The sequence below is a fragment of the Heterodontus francisci genome, chromosome 10 (assembly GCF_036365525.1).
Source record: "Heterodontus francisci isolate sHetFra1 chromosome 10, sHetFra1.hap1, whole genome shotgun sequence".
Classification (NCBI taxonomy): Eukaryota; Metazoa; Chordata; class Chondrichthyes; order Heterodontiformes; family Heterodontidae; genus Heterodontus; species Heterodontus francisci.
Genome location: NC_090380.1, coordinates 107931519 through 107951745, shown reverse-complemented (window position 1 = coordinate 107951745; position 20227 = coordinate 107931519). Strand labels below are relative to the sequence as shown.

The following is a 20227-nucleotide window of genomic DNA, read 5'->3' as shown; positions in this document are numbered from 1 at the left end:
GTCGCTGAAAGTAAGCATGCAGGTGCAACAGGCAGTAAAAAAGGCAAATGGTAAGTTGGCCTTCATAGCAAGAGGATTCGAGTACAGAAGCAGGGATGTCTTGCTGCAATTATACAGGGCCTTGGTGAAGCCACACCTGGAATATTGTGTGCAGTTTTGATCTCCTTATCTGAGGAAGGATGTTCTTGCTATAGAGGGAGTGCAGCGAAGGTTTACCAGACTGATTCCTGGGATGGTGGGACTGACATATGAGGATAGATTGAGTCGGTTAGGATTATATTTGCTGGAGTTCAGATGAGTGAGCGGGGGGATCTCATAGAAACCTATAAAATTCTAACAGGACTTGACAGGGTAGATGCAGGAAGGATGTTCCCAATGGTGGGAGAGTCCAGAACCAGGGGTCATAGTCTGAGGATATGGGGTAAACCTTTCAGGACTGAGATGAGGAGAAATTTCTTCACCCAGAGAGTGGTGAGCCTGTGGAATTTGCTACCACAGAAAGCAGTTGAGGCCAAAACATTGAATGTTTTCAAAAAGGAGTTAGAAATAGCTTTTGGGTCTAGAGGGATCAAAGGATATGGGGCGAAAGCCGGAACAGGCGACTGAGTTGGATGATCAGCCATGATCATAATGAATGGCGGAGCAGGCTCGAAGGGCCAAATGGCCTACTGCTCCTATTTTCTTTGTTTTTATGTTAGTAGGTACAGACCATTCATACCCTGCTCAATTCCATTATGTTGACTGCACTAACTATTAAAACCTCTTTACCTAATTGAGTTTAAACAATTTATTAAATTTTAAGTGCATGACAAAACTAAACACAAGGACCTGTAGAATGTGACCTATATCCTAACCACGAGTTGTCTGGTCATGATGCATATAGATGATATATTTTTGGATGGGGGAGCAGGGAGATAATGAGAAGGGAAATGGGATGATTCACTATTTTATTACCAACATATGGCACACGGCAACTTTGGAATGGAATAAACACAGCAATCCACAGTATATTCACACAAAACCTCATCAGTTCACCTCAATAAACAGCTTGTGCTAATGCAATTCGCATGTTAAGCAATGCAACAAAGGTGAGCTGACATCCTAAAGTGAACCTAGAGTGGACTGTTTAACTAGCCAGGTTCAGTAAAATATTTCCAACCACTGATTTTGAAAGATCAATCTTATTGAAAGAATTATTTATACAAACTCAGAAATTGACACAAGGAGTTAGGAGTTTCCGCTTTGGGCACAAATCAGCATTCCAGTGTAACTTGCGCTAGTTTTGAGAAGTATTTTTGTCAAATTTCCACTCAAACCTCCTTGCATATCGCCAAACATGACATCTGCCATGAACCAGTGCAATCAGGCAACATTTTAGAACAGAACCTTTAAAAGGGCTGTAGAACTAGAGAAGTGATAGAAGTGATGAGAATGTTAAGCAAAAGAAGCATAGAATACCAGCAAGAAGTTTATACCTGCTTTGTGGATTATGAAAAAGCTTTCGACTGGGTGAACTCACAAAAGCTGCTAAAAGTGCTCGAGGCAATCAGAGCTGACTGGAGAGATAAAAGAATGTTCGTAGCTCTGTATCAGTCTGTTGCATGTACAATCATGACAGTATTTGGCGAAACTGAACCTAGTGTAATCGGCCGTGGGGTGAGACAAGGTTGTCTATTATCACCATTGCTCTTTAACACAGTGGTTAGCACCGCAGCCTCACAGCTCCAGCGACCCGGGTTCAATTCTGGGTACTGCCAGTGTGGAGTTTGCAAGTTTTCCCGGTGTCTGCGTGGGTTTCCTCCGGGTGCTCCTGTTTCCTCCCACAGCCAAAAGACTTGCAGGTTAATAGATAAATTGGCCATTATAAATTGCCCCTAGTATAGGTAGGTGGTAGGGGAATATAGGGACAGGTGAGGATGTGGTAGGAATATGGGATTAGTGTAGGATTAGTATAAATGGGCGGTTAATGGTCGGCACAGACTCGGTGGGCTGAAGGGCCTGTTTCAGTGCTGTATCTCTAAATCTATGCGGAAGCCATGATAAAAGCAGAAGGTGAAGTGCAGAAAGGTATCATAGTAGGTGGTCAGTTGGTGAAGGTAGTGAGATTTGCAGATGACCAGGCCCTAGCAGCTCGCACAGCAGAAGATTACAGATACTAATGGATAGAATTAATGAAGTGGTGAAAACTTCCGGGATGAAAATTAATGTAAAAAAGATGAAAAGTTATGAAGATTGGAAGAAATAATAGTGGGAAAGCAGCGGTCAAAATAAATGGTCAACAGCTGGAATAGATATTACAATTTAAGTACTGGGAAGCATCTGGTCAGAAGATGGTTACTGCCATAAAGAAATCAGAGCTAGAATAGCAATTGCAAACAATGCATTCTCCAAACAAAGAATTACTCCATAATTAATGAGATCTTAGAGATCTTAAGAGAAGAATTATCAAGACTGTGATTTGGAGTGTCTTGTTGCACTGGGCAGAAATATGGCCCTTGAGAAAAGCGTACATCCAAAGACTAGAAAGTTGTGAAATGTGGTTCTAGTGAAGGATAGAGTGGGTCACTTGGAGAGAACATGAACAATGAAGTTCTCAGGATAGTGGAGGAGGAGAGACCATTACTGAACATAAAGAAAAGGCAACAAGGTTGGATTGGCAATATTCTATGGCATGAGAACTTGCTGAAGGAGGTGATTGAAGGAAGATTAGAGGGATGCAGACCAAGAGGGAGAAAAAGAATGATGAGGCTGGACAACTTAAAATGGGAAGCTCCTATAAGCAACTGAAGAGGAAAGTGCAAGACCACGAGGCATGGAGAAATGAGCAGAAGACCTGCCCTTAGGCAGATCACTATAACAAAGAACCATTTGCTAGTTGGTTTATCAGGATTTATGTTTGTGCAGTCAGTTTTAGTAAATTAAAAATAAAGTATATTCAAAATCTTTTAAAACGTTCCCATAAATCACCTAGCGTCAAAAGAACCAGCTTAAAATTTAAGTGCAAACGGGCACAATTGGCAGAAACTCGATGGTGATTCAATCTGGGGCTGTGGCCAGTTTTATGGGGGGTTTCTAGCATGATTTTTTTAAACTAGTGCAAAAGATGCAGACTCTATTTGCGTTATATGGAATTTGTGCTTGAAATTCCATGATCTTTTACACTCAAAAAATAGCACAACTAAGTGAAATTCCAGGTCAAGCTGTATAGGTCCATAGAATAGATGCAAAAACATGCCATTAACTCCTGATTTATATCCTTTTGCTAATGAAAAAAAAAAATCTGCGTTGTCTCTATTCCTAAATTTGAAATTCTTCAGAATATATTTGCTTTATTTTGCCTTAAGAGGGGTCACTTTTAGTTGTAATATTTCACTTATTTTTGTGGACGTGATGCATTTTACTTTTATCTCAAGGCAGAGCGAAGTCTTTTGCAGCCCGGTAACAGTAATTAGTAATGTTTACATATGTAGCTTCAATGTTAAATGTTGACATAAAAAAGGTGCGACTCTCAATTGTGACACGGGACAGGTGTGCAGGCAGAATGCTGCACGCCATATGTTGTCAAAATGTTGACTTTGGACCTGATGCTGCCTGTGGCCTACTCATGGCTGTCCCTCTCAGCTGTCATTCCCTACCCTGCCCTGGATTCTTGATACCTAACATGTAGCTACTACTAAGGTTGTCGGGGTGGCAAGATGCCTTGGGACCAGAGGCTGAGTTGTTTTGAAGCTTAGTGGTATGATGGCAAGGAGAGAAAGAAAGGATAGACATTTCTTCAGCAAAATCTAATTCAAATAATAGTTTCACCCAGCTCAGATCACAGGGAGGGGTAGAGGGCTACTACTATGCTTCTGAGACTAGAATGAATTAATTCTATTACAATGCTTGCATGCCTCACCACCCCTCAAAAAAAATCCACTAAACTTTAGTAAGCCCGGTATAGTGCTACTAAGCACTGGTACTGCCCTATTAGGGATTCCACATGTCAAAACCCTCGGCCAGGTTCTCCAAGGAACCTGAAGCTGCCCCAGTGCTAAGCTGCGGGCCCACAGGTAGGAATGCAGCTGTCAGCTTCTTGTTGCGGGTGGACTGTTGGTTAGGGACAGTAATGAAGGAGAAAGCCTTCAATTCCTTCCCCAAGAGGCTTTGTAATGTACTTACCCAGCCCTAAGCTAACCTCATAACATAGTTGTAGTAACAATGATTGGTCAAAAAGATCATGATTTCAGTGTCATAGCAACCAACTTTATACATTATTGACCAGTTTCATTATCAAGTGTGCTAACTGCTTTAAAACAAAGCTGAGTGATAGTAAAACTGTTTCAGGAACCTTAGTCTCATGAAAAGCACCAAAGGCACTTTGGAACTGTACTGGGAACAGACTGACACACTGTAAAACATCAGGAAAGAACTGCAAGTTAGGATGGGGGAAGGTGGTGATGGAGGAGGAAAGAGAAAAGAGGGGAGGAGGAACAGATTGTGATGAAATATAGGTAGAATTTAGATATAATACATTATACCTTTTAGAATTAAAGACTGAATAAATGTTCAGTTTTCAAAACTCACTGAAATTCCCTTTAACAGCAGAGTTAAAAATCCATGAACATCCCTGTTACAATGGACTGTGTACCAGAAATGCCTTTTAAGTTAAATGAGAAAGGCTATACATGGTCCGTACTGATAACTACAATCCTAATTAGTTGATAATGTTAATGATATAGACAGGCTGACTTAAGGAGATGGTACAAGGCACCAAAGAACCATCACAGATGATCAATCACAATAGAATGTTAACTACAAAAAACATATGCTATGTAAACCCAAATTAACCCAAAAAGGCAAAACAGTTACTGCACAAATTTAATTAAAAATCTTTTAATTATAAAACACATTTATAAAGTTAACTCTTAGTGTTACTATAAAATACTACATTTTGACCAGATAAAAGCTCTCAACTTCATGAGAGGAATTCTAAACAGATAATTAATTGGGAATAAGCAGCTAATGATATTACCATATATGGATAACGAAAGCAGGAGAAACACACAGAAAGGTAACACCTACATTCCAAAAGGTGTGTTAATAGATTAAAAACAGAATAAACGAGAGAGTTTTGAATCAAAAAGTCAGGGGTATTGAAATTCCTCAATGCTTCTCAACCTATGATAAGAATGGCTGACTGCATGACAAAAGAACTCTGCTCTCAACCGAGTGTGTTCGGTCTCGTTAAGCAGGAGGCTTACTCGGGTAATTTAAAGGTAAAAGTTTACTTTAAATTTTGATGGATATTCTAAGATATTTTGCTGTAACATTGTCAAGGTTGAACTTATGGATTCTATTTTAGAAATAAGATTATGTTTTACATCTCTTAGTAATCTTTGGTATTGTAGTATACTTATCCACTAAAAGCGTATTGCATATTAAATTCTTTAATAAATAAAAGTTAATAAATCATTTAATGTACCATTCTGTATACAACTACAAGAACCCCCCCCCCCCCCCCCCCATGTCTCTTTAATTGGAAAGATACGTATTGAAGAGTTTCCCAGACCCTTATAATAACTGGGATATTTATGACAGCCATAATTATTAAAAAATAGGCTATCCGAAAGATGGTAATATTCTCTGTTAGTTTCCTTTCTTTAAGGGAAAAATAATTCAATTCTTTGGACCCAAATAAGTGTCTATAAGAGTTTGTCTGGTTTGAACTTAAAGGAGATTCATAGGAATGTACTCCTGATTTGGTTTAGTCCCGATAAGGGGTTAAAGACATAAATCACTTCAAGATTCCCTCAAGACTCAGAGACTAAGAAGCAATAGCAGGAACGGGCAGCAGGAGTGACCATTTAATTTGTTTTTATACAGCCCACAGGAAGTGGTGGAGTGAAAAACAGAGCCACCTACATCAGAAATAGATTTTGGAGGATTCTGACTAGTGTAACAGGAGAAAAGTTAAGCAGGATAGATAGATCTGATGGAAAAAGCTTAATAATGGAATAGTACTACAAGAAGCATTACAATCAGAAGAAATATATAATTTATGCAAGAGTATTAAAAATTTTAGTATGTGAACCTATTTTAATTTTAACAAAAAGTGGTGCACCATATTCTTATTTGATTACTTCCACTGCAGCTGGAGGCTGCGCAAGTGCTAATTGGGTTATGTTGTGTGAGGAGCACTTGAGGAGCAGAGAATGTTCAAAGCTTAATTAATTTCCAGAGAACATTTTCTAGAGAATGCAATGTGGATCATTTTAGACATGTGAAATTATAAACAATTCAAAAAATAAGATACTTGAAATAAAAGATAGCAACACACATACCCAAACATCTGTAAGGAACCACGATGTGAGGGTGGCCTTTACATTGCTTACGACCCTTTTTGCACCAGTTCTGGATTGTGACAGGTTGGTTGGCTTCAACAACATTGGTTATCTGCAAATCAGGATAAACCTAGGAGAGAAAAAAGAACGAAATTAAAACCACAACCCTAAAAGTAACAGCAATTAATTCGGTAGCCTTGTTCAGCCACCATTCTCGACCAATGTTTGTATTTCTGAATTGTTGAATATGCAATCTTCACTATTGCTGACTCTTTGACACACAGTACAGGCTTTTACACACTTGGAAGCAACTCTGCTCTTAAAGCGCAAATTGTCAGTGACAACTGCTCCCTGGCAAAATTAATTTGGTAGGCTATGTATGTTAGGATCAATGGAATTAAATACTACTCTATTCCTGGGCTTGGAGGAAGAAAATTATGCATTCTGGTTAATCTACTGAAAATAAAATACATTCGCGTTCAGTGGTGTCATAAGTAGAACAAGGTTTCAGGTCACATAGTAAGGAAATTTTGCATTCAATTTAAAATGGAATACAGTTACTGTATTTGCATTCTAAACATCTGCAGCCTTTGCAAATAGAATTACAGTACTTATTAAATGTGCTACAGTCAGTTAAAGGCAAAGACTCCTTTTTGAGGGGTACCACAGAAACGTTCATTTGCTCCATCAAGTGAACCATCTAATCTAATCTCACTCTTCTACTTGTGTCCCATTTTAAAAATGACTATATAATTCCCTTTTAAAACAATTTGTGGTAGACGCATTGTTTGTGGTACAGAGCTTACATCATACCTACCCTATGAGAGGATATTTTTATATCCTCTTTTAATTCTGATCACCTCAAGTTTCTACCCTCATTATCACCTTGCCAGTGAAAAGAATTATTTACCTCATCATGACACTTCATAATTTTGGAGACCTTAACCGAGCACCCCTTAGCCTCTTGTCTCTTTATAACTGTAATTTCTCATCTATAGCAACAAATTTACACTGTACCTTTTCCATTTTTCTTATATACTTACAATTGATAACCAAAATTGTACAGAATACTCCAACTACAGCCTTGGCTTGTGCACAAATTCATCAACAACTCCTTGCTTTTGTACTCAATGCCACTAAGTAAAATGATTTGGTGTGTAAAAAAGTCCAGTTTTAACAGCTTGTACTGCCACCTTTTGTGCTCTGTTTATTTGTTCTTCTATGCCAAGTTAAATCTTACCTTTTTGAATTATTTTCTTTCCTTATTTTCAGTCTTCTATATTGAACTATATCTTCCCACTCTGCTAACATATGCCCTTCAACAGTTTTTCACAATTACAATATGTCATACCCACTCTAACTTGGTATCGGCAGCAAATTTCAATTTTCTTCTCAATTCTGTGCCCCAAAAATTTGTGCCTATAGTTCATAAGAATAGCCCCTTAAATTCCTGTGGAACTTTCACTCCTCAGAAACCTTTCTTTAACACTTGTTTTACGGCCTGCAACCATCTCTGTCCATTCAGTTACATTCCTTTTAATTGGTTCTGCATGTTTGGCACATCCTGTGGCATCAAGGACCATCAGGTCAGGTGCAGCATGAATCGGATATAAAATATCCATCTACCTTTCCATAAAAACAAACTTCACTCCAAACTTACCAAAGAGCTTCTTAGTGCATCAATGGCCTTCCCATTTTCCATCATTTTGGCTTTGAGCACTCATTCAATTTATTCAATTGTGTGAATGTATGCCTAACATCAGCCTCAAGAAAACGAACATCATGGGACAGGACGTCAGAAATACTCCATCCATCAATATCGGCGACCACGCTCTGGAAGTGGTTCAAGAGTTCACCTACCTAGGCTCAACTATCACCAGTAACCTGTCTCTCGATGCAGAAATCAACAAGCGCATGGGAAAGGCTTCCACTGCTATGTCCAGTCTGGCCAACAGAGTGTGGGAAAATGGCGCACTGACACGGAACACAAAAGTCCGAGTGTATCAAGCCTGTGTCCTCAGTACCTTGCTCTATGGCAGCGAGGCCTGGACAACGTACGTCAGCCAAGAGCGACGTCTCAATTCATTCCATCTTCGCTGCCTCCGGAGAATACTTAGCATCAGGTGGCAGGACCGTATCTCCAACGCAGAAGTCCTCGAGGCAGCCAACGCCCCCAGCTTATACACACTACTGAGTCAGCAGCGCTTGAGATGGCTTGGCCATGTGAGCCGCATGGAAGATGGCAGGATCCCCAAAGACACATTGTACAGCGAGCTCGCCACTGGTATCAGACCCACTGGCTGTCCATGTCTCCGCTTTAAAGACGTCTGCAAATGCGACATGAAGTCCTGTGACATTGATCACAAGTCGTGGGAGTCAGTTGCCAGTGATCGCCAGAGCTGGCGGGCAGCCATAAAGGCAGGGCTAAAGTGTGGAGAGTCGAACAGACTTAGCAGTTGGCAGGAAAAAAGACAGAAGCGCAAGGGGAGACCCAGCTGTGTAACAGCCCCGACAAACAAATTTTTCTGCAGCACCTGTGGAAGAGCCTGTCACTCTAGAATTGGCCTTTACAGCCACTCCAGGAGCTGCTCCACAAACCACTGACCACCTCCAGGCGCTTACCCATTGTCTCTCAAGACAAGGAGGCCAAAGAAGAAGGATGTTCTGGACCCATGTCCAAGGGAAACTGGGTTGAGATTGACAATTCATGTCAAGTACAGTACTTACACCTATAGCTAAGTGATTTTATTCCACCAGTCCAGGCTACATTTTACCTCAAATACTAGAGGTGAACAGAAAAGATGTAAGACAATATTCCATCAAGTTCGAAAATGAAAGTAGTGAGATCAAGTGAACAGAACTGCAATCCTTACCGTTAATTTTACACAAAATTAGTACTGTTTTATGAATATTTTCTACAAGAGCAATCAAAAACTGAATTTGAAATTTGAAAAATCAATATTTCACACTTAAACCATGAGATTAATTGCCTGTATATAAAGTGGCTGACATTGAATTTATTAAAAAATGAATGGGTTCTCTACTCCCCTCCCCACAAGAATCCCCAGAAGTCAATTGAAATCACATCCTAATCCAGTTGAATACTTTCAATGCCATATGACTTGAATAAAGGCAACTGTGGAACTGAAAAGATTAAGCACTTAAAACTTTGCTATCTTGGTCTCATGCATTTAGTCACTGTAAACTAACCACACCCCACAGAGGTATTTCAGTATTGCACAGTACAATGTTTCTTTACTTGGCATATCTCCACTTAGAGTATTACAATAGAACCCATTAAAAGAAAAGGTCAATGACTGCTCGAGTTTCTAGACGAAAAACAAGGCCACCCTTTTTAGTGAAGAACATGAGACAAAAGTAAACAAGACTGAAATTCTGTACATTAAGCCAACACCACCAGCCCCACCCCCTCTCCGTAGTTCACAGAAATAAATTGTGATGAAACTATATTTGTGGAATCATTGACAGCAAAGTAACAAGACCACGTTGGCATGGCTTAGGTTTTTAAAAATCATTTGCAGGATGCGGCTGCTGCGCTGATAAGGCCAGTGATTTATTGCCCATTTCTAATTGCCCTTTGAGAAGGTGGTCGTGAGCCACCTTCTTGAATACAACTGAGTGGCTTGATAGGCTAGTTCAGAAGACAGTTAAGAGTCAACCACATAGTTGTGGGTCTGGAGTCACATAGACCAGACTGGGTAAAGATGGCAGATTTCCTTCCCAAAATGGACATTAGTGGACCAGATGGGCGTGTACAACAATCCGTTAGTTTGACAGTCACCATTACTAATACTCACTGTTTTTCAATTAATAGAATTAAAATTCCCCCATTGCCTTAGTGGGATTTAAACTCATACCTGCTTCCACCACTTGCTGCTGGGGGAGGTGGTGGAAACAGGTACGATAACAACGTTTAAGAGGCATCTTGACAAATACATGAACAGGATGGGAATAGAGGGATACGGTCCCCGGAAGTGCAGAAGGTTTTAGTTTAGACAGGCATCAAGATTGGTGCAGGCCTGGAGGGCCGAATGGCCTGTTCCTGTACTGTTCTGTTCTGTTCTTGGTTCTCCCGGTCATTAGTCCAGGCCTCTGGATTACTAATATAGCAACATAACCACTAATGCTGTAAAGCCCAACATGTGCACAATACTAGATTGTAGGATGTCAGCATCGTACTGACTGTTCACTGCAAAAGACTTTGGCTCAATCTGTACTGTTCACTTGTCTTCCAGCTATTTACATTTTGGTTTAAATGTGACAACAACTTCTTGAAGGTGAAGTACAATTCCACAAGAAGCTGCCATCCTTCCTCAACTAGTCCAAAATCTGTTGGACAAAATGTGCGACCCTCATTTGAAGTTAGGCCTCCCACTGCTGGCAATTGAACCATTTCAGGACATCACTGGAGTGATCCAACACTGAGGTAGACCAAGTGTAGTTTTTAAAAATTCTTTCATGGGATGTGGGTGTTGCTGGCAAGGCCAGCATTTGTTGCCCATCTCTAATTGCCCTTGACAATTGAGTGGCTTGCTCGGCCATTTCAGAGGGCAGTTAAAAGTCAACCACATTGCTGTGGGTCTGGAGTCACATATAGGCCAGACCGGGTCAGGAAAGCAGGTTTCCTTCCCTACCAGATAGGTTTTTACAACTATTGATGATAGTTTCATGATGCCGTTACTGAGACTAGCTTTCAAATTCCACCAGCTGCTGTGATGGGATTTGAACCCATATCCCCAGGGCATTAGCTTGGGCTTCTGGATTACTAGCCACCATCTCCATGCTGGAGAAAAGGGATTTTTTCACCAAGTCTTCGACTCTTCATTCGCCTTACTTTCCACAATAAGTAAAAATGTTTACCATGCTCAAGCACTGAATTAACTCCAGTTATCAGCAGCCTTGGGACTTGCATTCCACAGTACACATTATACAATGAAGCTAGCTATCACACAAGAAATTGACACCCTCAGGCCATCTACTTTAAGAAACATAAAACTGGATGTTGAAAGCACTGGCAATGCACAATGCAGCACTGTTTCACCACCTGAAATGCTTTTCATACAGCATTGTGTTTCACACTGTCCTTTCCATAATACCCAGTGCACTGAAACCAGTCGACCAACTCATTTGAAGCCTGAAGAAAAGCCCAAATAGAAATGGAATGAGCTAATACTGGGATTGGAACTTTGCCATGTGGATGGGAGTCTAACACTGCAGTTCTGTACCTGTTCGATGGTTTGTTTATACATTAAGGCCAGACCAGCATTACAGGTACCAGTCTGGGCCAGCAGACGCAAATTGTGCTGCACTGCTCTTTGCTCATGGGAATGCAGAAATCTCAACAAAAAAATGCTGATCACTCAGCTATTTTACTAACATCAAGGTATAAAAGGTATAATATTAAAATGTACCAGTTGCAACTGAAGTCAGACTACATCCTTCATGTGATCTCACACTGCTTGCTTAAACTGAATTTGGATGAATGCATCAGGATTTGCTGAGGCAAAGCTGAAACAGGTCCAGATGTATGCAAGATATGTAGCACAACTGACCTAAAAAAAGCACCCACATTTTCAGTTCTGCACATGTCTTCTGGTTACAATTAAAGTTAAAAATAACCAAATCCTCCTGACCATTCTTCTAAATTCAACTAATGAACTAGGCCACTGCAGTTAATATTGATGGTGCAGTTTATTCATTTCCTATAATAATTCCCAAGGCGCTGTGAACAAACCAAATGAGCACAAATCTCAAACATACACAAAGGGTAAAGTACAACAGAAATACTGAGTCACAATGCTACTGCACCATGGCTAGAATTCAAGCTTGTGCATCCAGGTTAAAAATAAAATGTTAAGCTGGATTTTTGAGCCCATCTCTCCCTCTAAATGGTGCGAATTCTGTGGGATTATTACACAGGAGCCAGTAGCCAATCAACATTTGTTCAAGTGGTCATTCATTTAACATAGATGCTGGCAATATTTAGCACCAAGCTGGCTATATGACTGTGGAAAGCACGACATCTGTGCCAAATCCTGCCCATGTACAAATGTGACACAGGGGGTCACTGTATGGAATTATAAACAAAGGGCTGTATTTTTTTTTTCTGGGCCAATCTAGCAAAATAAACATGTGGTTCAGTGATATCAGAGAATTCAGCATGGACTAGGTGTTGCATTTACCTACTGGGGCATCAGGGGCACTAGAGCTTGGAACAAGTGCTGTATGGTTTGGGTACAGATTTGAAGCTGCACGTGATGACAGTATCACATGATATATTACTCGTCTTTAAAGGGAAAAGAAAAGCCAGGGAATACTTATTGTTCAAATTGATTGCCCTCAATTGGGGGAGGCAGCGGTGTAGCAGTAATGTCCAGTAATTAATCCATGCTAATGCTCTGGGGACGCGTGTTCAAATCTCACCACGGCAGATGAAATCTGAATTCAATTAATAAATCTGGAATTAAAAAAGCTAGTCTAACAGTAACCATGAAACCCTTGTCAATTGTTGTAAAAACCTATCTAGTTCACTAATGCCCTTTAGGGAAGGAAATCTGCAGTCTGGCCTACATCTGACTCCAGACCCACAGCAGTGGTTGATTCTTTATTAAAAAAAAAGCCCTCTGAAATGGCCTAGTAAGCCATTCAGTTCAAGGACAATTAGGGATGGGCAATAAATGCTGGCCTAGCCAGCGACAGCCACATCCCACAAATGAATTTTTAAAAATTACATACAATATATAACCCAGAATTCGGCTCCACCAATCCACGAGAGCATTTTGTTCCACTTGAACAGCCTCCCATTATAGAATAGTTACAACAGCACAGGAGCCCATATGGCCCATTGAGCCCATGCTGCAAGAGCAATTTAGCTAGTCCCACTCCCTTGCCCTTTCCCTATACCACTGCAACATTTTTTTTATATAAAGGTGCTTATCCAATTTCTATTGGAAAGCCACAACTGAATCTGCCTCCACCACACTCTCAGGAGTGCATTCCAGATCGTAACCACTATTTGTATTTTAAAAAAGTCTTCCTCATGCCACCTTTCGTTCCTTTGCCGATCACTTTAAAATCTCTCTTCTGGTTCTCAACCCTTCTGCCAATGGGAACAGTTTCTCACCATCTACTCTGACTAGATCCCTCATGATTTTGAACACCTCCATCAAATCTCCTCTCAACCTTTTCTGCTCTAAGAACAGCCCCAGCTTTTCAATCTATCCATGTAACTTAAGTCCCTCATCCCTGGAACCATTCTTGTAAATTTATTCTATGCCCTCTCAAAAGCCTTCACCTTCTAAAAAGTGGTGTCCAGAGTTGGATACAATACTCCAGTTGAGGCCAAACCAGTGTTTTATAAAGGTTCATCATATGTTGTTTTCTTTTGTCCTCTATGCCTGTAATTATAAAGCTCAGGATTCCATAAGCCTTTCTAACTGCTTCCTCAACCTGCCCTGCCACCTTTAGCCCTTGGTGCTCAGATACAACATATATTTATGTAGCGCTTTAACATAAAACGTCCCAAGGTGCTTCACAGGAATGTTCTAGACAAAACATGATACCCTTCTCATTTAACAATCAGTAAAACCCTCCCTTCTCCCCAATATGCTTACCCAGCTTCCCCTTAAATGCATCTATACTATTTACCTCAACTACTAATTTCTCAAAACTTGGCAAAGTACTTTCTCCTCAATTACCCATTTGATGTCGTGGTGACTATCTTATATCGGTGGACTCTAGTTTTGCTTTTCCCCACAGGTGGAAACACACATGTCCATGCCAACAAAACCTTTAAAAAAAACCTCCATCAGGTCACCACCTAAGCTTTCTCTTTTCTCTTGAAAAGAGACCCAGCTATTTATCCTTTCCCGATAGGTACAAACTTGCAGTTCTGGTATCATCCTTTTTGCACCCTTTCCAATCTATCCTTTTTACAATATGGTGAGCAGAACTGCACACAGTACTCAAAGTGTTGTCCAACCCACGTTAGATACAAGTTTAGCATAATTTCTCTTTCACTTCTAACCCTCTAGAAATAAACCCTAGTGTGTGGTCTTATTTGACCTGTGCCACTACTTTGTGATTTGTATGCCTAGATCTCTTTGTTCCTCTACTCCATTTACATTCTTATTTCCCAAGTAATATGTGACCTCCTTATTTTCTTACCAAAATGCAACACCTACACTAAACTATGTTGAAATTCATTTGCAAATTATATGCCCATTCTGCAAATTTATCATCTTGTAATTTGTTGCAGCGCTCTGTGTTGACAATACCTCCCAATTTGGTGTCGTCTGCAAATTTAGAAATAGTACTTTTGGTTCCAAAGTCTAAATGCTTAATATAAATTGTGAACAGTGGTCCCAGCACTGATCCTTGTGGGATGCCACTTCCTACCTTTTGCCACTCCCAATAGCTACCCTTTACCCCTCCTGTTCTCATGTCTTTCAGCAAGCTATCCATTCTGTTAACTGTCCTCTGGCTCCATCACATTCTTTATCTGTCTATTATGTGGAACCTCAAAGGCCTATAGAAATCTAGATATATTACATCTACTAGATGACCCTTGTCTACTCCCTTTGTTACCTTTACCAAGATTTCAACGAGGTTGGTCAAGCAAGCCTTTCCCTTTTGAAAGCCATGTTGTCTAACCATTATAATATTTTTGATTTGAGAGGATTTTCCATTTTCTCATTTAGTAAGGATTCTATTGTATTTCCTACTATTGATGTTAAGCTGACTGGTTGATAGTTCCCTGGACATTTTCTATATCGTCTCTTAATTTTAGGTATAATGTTAGCTATCTGCCAGACCTCTGGCACTACTTTCTTTTTATAATGAAATATATCAGACAATAAAACTCATCTGCAATTTCAGTGCCTTTTTCCTTTCTGAAGAGTTTCCTCTGGGTTAGACCAGTCCAATGACTGCACCTATGAGGAAATCAAAAAATGGTGCAACAAAATCATCAGGGGTTGCAATGTAACCATATTGCAGACCACGACTGAAGGATCCAGACCTGGGAAATGACTGAGTACTCATTCAAAATACAAAAATGTCCCACTTTCCAGACATTTCCCTTTAAATCCAGTCCATGATTCTGTGTTAAAATTTCCACTTTAGTAATAAAGGAAAGGGAAGGGTAATGGCAAGTGTTCAAACTAAAAGAGAAAGCTAGTGAAATGTCATCAACCTGAAATGTTAAATCTGTTTCTCTCCACAGATTTTGCCTCAGTGTTTTCAGCATGTACTGTTTTTATTGAAGAGATATTTAACAACCTCTTTTATTTAACTACCTCTTTTAGGAAGTAGTAGTAAAAAATAAAATTAAAACCACACATTGAGCCTGATCACTCAAAAGCTTTCTCAACTGAAAAAAGCCCACCAATATGAAGATAAGCTTGCCAGTTAAGGATGTGGCAAGTGAGCTGCACAGTACTTAATTTGAACCAATATTATGACCTCTAAGATCAATAGTAACTTGCAAACATATCGGCTTTCCCAATTTTTATCAATTTGTTGACATAAAAATAGGTTTGGCAAAGAGAAGAGCTGTAAAACACTTCAGGAAGAGATAAAACAAAAGTGAAAATATTGCAGATGCTAGAAGTTTAAAATAAAAACAGAAAATGTTGAAAACACTCAGCAGGTCAGGCAGCATCTGTTGGAGAGCAGAGTTTACTTTTTAGGTTGATAACCTTTCATCAGAACCTTTCATTGTCTAACTAGTAGAATGGGTAGACACAATTTAAACTGCATAACAGAGAGGAAAAATAAAGAATGGGAGTATATACTTAAATAGAGAGATGTCAAAGAGTGTGGATGAGCATAGACACCTCAGGTTTCAAATACAGAAGTCCCTGAAAGAGTATAGACAGAGAAAGCCATAATAAAGACCAAAATTACTCAAGTTTTATAAATAGGTACATAGAATACAAGAATAAAGTAACAATTAACATACAAAATATTGGTTAGGCAGTGCAGTTTTGGACATCTCATTGAAGAAAGGATATTAAAGCCAGAGGGTACACCACAAATTCAGGCGGATGATGCCAGGGATGGAAAACTACTTCAACCTACATTTATATAGCACTTTTAACTTACTATAAAATGTCCCAAGGCGCTTCACAGGAGTGATATCAAACAAAATTCAACACGAGCTAAATAAGGTGATACTAGGACAGGTAACCAAAAGCTTGGTCAAAGACAGAGGTTTTAAGAAGCGTCTTAGAGGAAGAGAGTGGTAGAGGCGGAGGGGTTTTGGGATGAAATTTATCGTTTAGGGCATAGGCAATGGTGGAGCCAGATCTGGAAGAGTGCAGAGATTTGAGGGTTGTAGGGCTGGAGGTTACAAAGATAGGGAGGAGGACATGAAAAGTTTTGAAAACAAGAATGAGAATTTTAAAATCGATGCATTGCCGGACCGGGAGCCAACGTAGGCCACCGAGCACATTTAAAAGGAAATACTGGGACTCTTTCCAATAAAGCAGTGAAGGCTAATAGCAGATTTAATAAAGGTTCTAAATTATTAATGGTTTGATAGAGTGAAGAGGGAATTACAATTTTTTCTGGTTAGGCATTCAGCAACTAGGAGTCATCAATTTTAAGATTGTCACTGATATGCAGAAAGGGGATAGGTAAGATTTTTCCCCACAATTTCTTGAAGCAGTGAATATTTTACTACAGGAATTAAATGGTTTAGGCAGAAACCATGTTTTTTAAGGGAAAAGTAGCTGCATATTTGAAGCAAAGGAAGTGCTACGGAGAAAGAACAGGGCAGTGGGTTTACTGTTGGATTGCTCTCGTGAAGGGCCAGCACAAATATGATGAACTGAATGGCCTCCTTCTGTGCAGTAAACGTCTACAGTTCCAGGACAAAAGATAGCCATGATTGGCAAAAATTATAGAATCATAGAATAGTATAGCACAGGTGGTGGCCATTTGGCACATAGTTCCTGTGTCAGCTCCTTGATCGAGCTATCCTGATAGTGTCACCCCCACCCCACCCGGCTCTTGTCCCATAGCTCTGAAAATTTTTCCCTTCAAGTGTTTTTATACAATTCCCTTTTGAAGGCGACTATTGAATCGGTACCTACCACCCTATAAGGCCGTGCATTCCAAATCCTAACCACTCGTTGTGTAAAACAGTTTTTTCTCATGTCAACTGCTTCTTTTACCAATCACCTTAAATCTGTGCCCACTGGTTACCGACCCTCCTGCCAATGGAAATAATTTCACTTTATCTGAACCCTTCATAATTTTAAACACCTCTATTAAATCGCCTATTAAATGTCGGCATAGACTTGATGGCCGAATAGCCTCCTTCTGTGCCATAAATGACTCCTCTTAGCCTTCTCTGCTCTAAGGAGAACCCCAGCTTCTCCAGTCTGTCCACATAACTGTAATCCCTCATTTATGGAACCATTCCAGTAAATCTCTTCTGTACCCTCTCCAAAGCCTTGATGTTCTTCAAGTGTGGTGCCTAGAATTGGGCATAATACTCCAACTAGGGACGAACAAGCATAATTTCCTAGCTTTTGTTCTTCATGTCTCTCTTTCTCTCATTATAAATCCCAGGATCCTTTTGGTTCATTAACTGCTTTGTTAACCTGCCCTGTCACCTTCAAATGATTTGTGCACAAATTCCTCCAAGGTGCGTCTGTTCTTGCACCCTCTTTAAAATTGTATTATTTAGTTTATATTGTCTCTCCCCATTCTTCCTACCAAAATGTATCACCTCACACTGTTCTGCACTGAATTTCATCTGCTATGCATTTACTCATTCCACCAGCCTATGTCCTGTTGAAGTCCTCACTGCTTACTAAATTTATTCTTCTGCCTGTGTTGAAGGCATGTGCACGACATCTGCCAAGATTCTCATTTACACTTCTCTTAATAAGCCTGCAGGGGCATAAACTTAGTTGAGAAATTATTTTCAAACAGAGAGGCCTCTGATTTCTGCTCTGTACTCCCTTACAGCACCATTGCAGAGGTTGAATTATAGAAGTTTGACACACTGTCCCCTCCCTCCAGCATCATGTAGTGATATATTCTTGGCATCCTGGATCACTTAAAATCCTTCTCAACACAGGAAGAATAAGTGATAGTTCAGTAAGATCTTACCACAGAGATTATGGCAATCTGATAATATCCATTAAAGATGCAGGATATTAATATTTAAAATACATTATTTCTACATCGACTATCCTATGACTGAGTGGTAATAAGGACACAATTCCACCATTCCACTTCTGGGACTGGGATACGAACACAGTGCGGCGATGAATGAAAGCATAATCACTCACAGCTGCAATGATACTGCAGAAAATGAGCCCGAGAAGTTTCACTTGGATTCCAAGAAGCTCAGCATAAAATTGTCTATAATTCAAACACATATTTTATTAAAAGGCTATGTGGATAGCTGGTGCAAGTCAAGGGAAATAATTCACACTGCTGACAACTTTTTTCCCCAATGACAAATCAGTTTGATAATCTTATTATATCAATCAATCTCTGCTTCAGGATAGTGTTAACCAACAGACATATCTTTATCAGAGGACAAACATTCCAGTATGGTTCAGCAAGGGGCTTGTTCCCAAACAAGAAGCAAGGTACTACCATGATTGTGCTTGCTCTGAGTAGATGCATGGCTATGGGATGTTGAAACTGGAGTCCAAATGATATGCAGTCCTCAGTCATAGGCAAGGATGGATTTAGTTGGCATCCTTCCATCCAATAAAGATGATGGACATGCAACAAACAATCCATTTAGGTGGGGTGCTTTCTCCTGGTGCAACTTTGCTGATGGTTGTAAAGGACAATTCTTGAGAAGCAGGTTCTGCCACAAGTGCTACACGTGAAGCTGTCAAGTGACGCTGAGAGTTCTTTTTGAAGTTGGCACCTGTTGCCAAGCTGCTGTAGCAACTGGTCACTGTGGTAGTCCATACCAGTCCACAGGATGTGCTATCTCCCTCTTTCACCAGTTAGTGACTTCCAGGTGCGACAGATCCACCAAAGCTGCCTCTGTTTGATGAGCAAGACACTTGGGAGCTCTGCCTTTGAGGGGACTATTGCATTTGTGATTTTGTCCTACCAGGATATATCCATAATGTGCCACAGTCCAATACAGCCCTGTCATAGACAAGGATGAGCATGCAAATACTCCACTCTTTGGTGATTTAGCCTATTAAAAGTGTACAAATGTTTTATGGGCAACAAAGTTAATCTGTGTTTAAAAGGTTAACAAAATTTAAAAGCTGAACACTTAACAAACTAAAGTTTCCAATAAATTGCATTTATATAGCACTTTTTACATAGTAAAACATCCCGAGCTCTTCACAAGAGCACATTGAACAAAATTTGACATCGAGCCAAACAAGGAGATATTAGGACAGATGATCAGAAGCTCAAAGGTTTAAGTTTTAAGGAAAGTCTTAATTAAGGAGAGGGGTGGGTTGGGTTGGAGGGGGGGTAAAGAGGTAGCCAGGTAATTCCAGAGCTTAGTGACTTGGCAGCTGAAGACACTGTTGCCGATGGAGCGATGAAAATCAGGGACGCTGCAGAGGCCAGAATTGCAGGAGCGCAGCGATCTCGGAGTGTTGTAGAGTTGCAGGAGGTTACAGAGTTAGGAAGGGGCGAGGCCATGGAGGGATTTGAGAACAAGGATGAGAATTTTAAAATCAGGTGCTGCTGGACTGGGAGCCAATGAGGTTTGGTGGGTGAATGGGACTTAGTATGAGTTAGGAGATGGACATCCATTTTGGATACGTTCAACTGGGTGGCCAGCCAAGGGAACATTGAAATAGTCAAGACTACAGATAAAAGGATAGATGAAGGTTACAGCAGTTGAACCGAGGCAGGGGCAGAGATGGGCAACGTAATGA

At 40.2% G+C, this 20227-nt stretch overlaps 1 protein-coding gene across 2 annotated transcripts in view; it reads right to left on the bottom strand.

Moving 5' to 3' along the window:
* LOC137374710 (amyloid-beta precursor protein-like) overlaps positions 1 to 20227 on the bottom strand; it is a 201636-nt gene that overhangs the window by 120347 nt on the left and 61062 nt on the right. For both annotated transcript variants that reach the window (XM_068041251.1, XM_068041250.1), the window contains exon 3: positions 6324 to 6453. In XM_068041251.1, the coding sequence (XP_067897352.1) occupies positions 6324 to 6453 (130 nt within the window). The remainder of the gene's footprint in view (positions 1 to 6323; positions 6454 to 20227) is intronic.